General features: G+C 35.9%; 1 protein-coding gene across 1 annotated transcript; it reads right to left on the bottom strand.

Annotated features, from left to right (window-relative positions):
* Nucleotides 1-270: 270 nt before the first annotated feature.
* On the bottom strand, nucleotides 271-784 carry K441DRAFT_593970 (uncharacterized protein; the record flags this gene model as incomplete). The annotated part of the gene is made up of 2 exons (XM_067644935.1): nucleotides 271-441; nucleotides 593-784. Coding segments are annotated over 2 exons (363 nt in total), but the record flags the coding sequence as incomplete, so codon positions are not given.
* Between the last annotated feature and the right edge of the window lie 1,079 nt (nucleotides 785-1,863).

Below are 1,863 nucleotides of genomic sequence, written 5' to 3'. Positions count from 1 at the left end.
GCCGTATATACCCTAGATAGTACCCTTATCTTCTATTATAGTACCAAACTGCTAAAACTTAGTCTTTTTAGTGTTAATATAGTGTATACTTAGCATTTAAGGGAAAAGATTACTTTTAGTAAAGACGCGCTCTACCCTATATAGATAAACCCCCTTTATTATATTAGCGATAAGGTAATAGCTAATCTTTACTATTAACTTGTCTTTAATAAAGCTAGGTAACCGGAAGATATCATTAAGTTATAGCGGTTTTATTAGATTATATATTAATTAGCATAGCCTAAATAAAGGTAATTCTGGATAAAATATAATGGTAGCAGTTATTAGTAAATATATAACAGACGTATAACTAAGTAATTTATCGCGTTTTATGTCCTTAAAGTTCACATTATCGTATATAACTACTGTTTGTTGGTTATACGCTAGGGTCTTAAGATGCCTCTATAAATGTTAGCCCCTAAAGAAGTCCGTAGAAGCCCTTTTAATTAGCCTAAGAGTTTATAGAAGTTTATAGGAGTTTATAAAAGTTCGTAAGAGCTCTTCTAATTAGCCTAGAAGTTCGCAGGAGATAGATATAAGATAGTTAATATACCTCTACCTCCTTAGCAATACTATTTATAATACAATTTGCTAAATAATAGCTATAATATAGCCTAAAGCTAGATAGCGTTTTAAACACCCTTCTTTTTACCCTAGAGCCCATAAGATAGATATCCATAAGTAAAGTAAAGAAATTAGACCGCTTCTTAGCTCTAGAAGAATAGATTATACTAGTAATAGTATACGCCTACCTAACTAAAGCGTCCTAACCCTCTACCTTTTAACCTCCTGTCTTCTAACCTCCTACCTAATAACTTGCTTTATAGGCGCGCTGGTTACTAAGCAGCTGTAGCAAAGTTATATACTATATTAGGGTAATATCTCGCATAGTGCGGAAGGCGACTTTAAAGTCTAGGTCCTTTATATTTAATGTCTTATTAAATATATTAAAGTATGGCTCCTGGATAAGGCGGTCTAGCTCTATAGTAAAAGACCTTACTAGTATAACTGCCCCTTAAATATAGCTAAGTTGCGGATTTTTCGTAATTGTATCTAATAATGCTCGCTGTTATTTCTTAATACTATTATACTAACGGTGCCTAATTCTAACCCCCCTACTATCCGTATTGTCTGCTCTAACCTAGGCAGATAAGAATTAAGCAAAGCTCTAACCCTTTTATTTTAAAGTATTAACTATAGCTTATAACTTCTTTGCGCGCCACTGCTATCTCCTACTTTAGTTTAATAAGGGAGGTTTAGGCTTACTAGTACCGGGTTAGCTGTCGTTATTTATTTAGTTGTTGCTATTGGAGAAATCTTTAGATATATTAATGAGGTACTCTAGCGGGCTAGAAAGGTGTTCTAGCGGGCTAGAAAGGCTAAGATAGCTAAATATAGGACTTTAAGCGTTCTGCTTGGATATATGCCTATTAAGGGCACGGTTGGGCTCTATTGCGGATAGAATATGTAGAGTAGGAGATAAGCTTTTAAATAGAGGTATTGGCGAGCTAAGTAGCGCTATATTAGGGGTTAAAGTATAACGTTAAAGGTAATATAACTGTTATCTACCAGTGAGGCCGTATAACCCTTATAAAACGCGCCTATAATCTCTTAAACCCTTAAAGAGGAATCTACCTTAGCGCTCTATAATTGGCTGCTAAAGCTAGCGTAAGCGCTAATGCCTGCGGCATATATTAGGCTGCGGCGCCGGTCGCTAATTGGCTTAGAAGTTTGTAGGAGTTATAGGGGTTATAGAGGTATGGCGGTGCCAGCCGCTGATTGGCTTAGGAGTTTATAGGAGGTAAGGTAGATTTTCTCTCCGAG

Source organism: Cenococcum geophilum, assembly GCF_001692895.1.
Source record: "Cenococcum geophilum 1.58 unplaced genomic scaffold K441scaffold_85, whole genome shotgun sequence".
In the NCBI taxonomy this organism is placed as follows: domain Eukaryota; kingdom Fungi; phylum Ascomycota; class Dothideomycetes; order Gloniales; family Gloniaceae; genus Cenococcum; species Cenococcum geophilum.
Note: the sequence above shows the minus strand (reverse complement) of the source record. Positions and strands in the feature narration are given on the sequence as shown.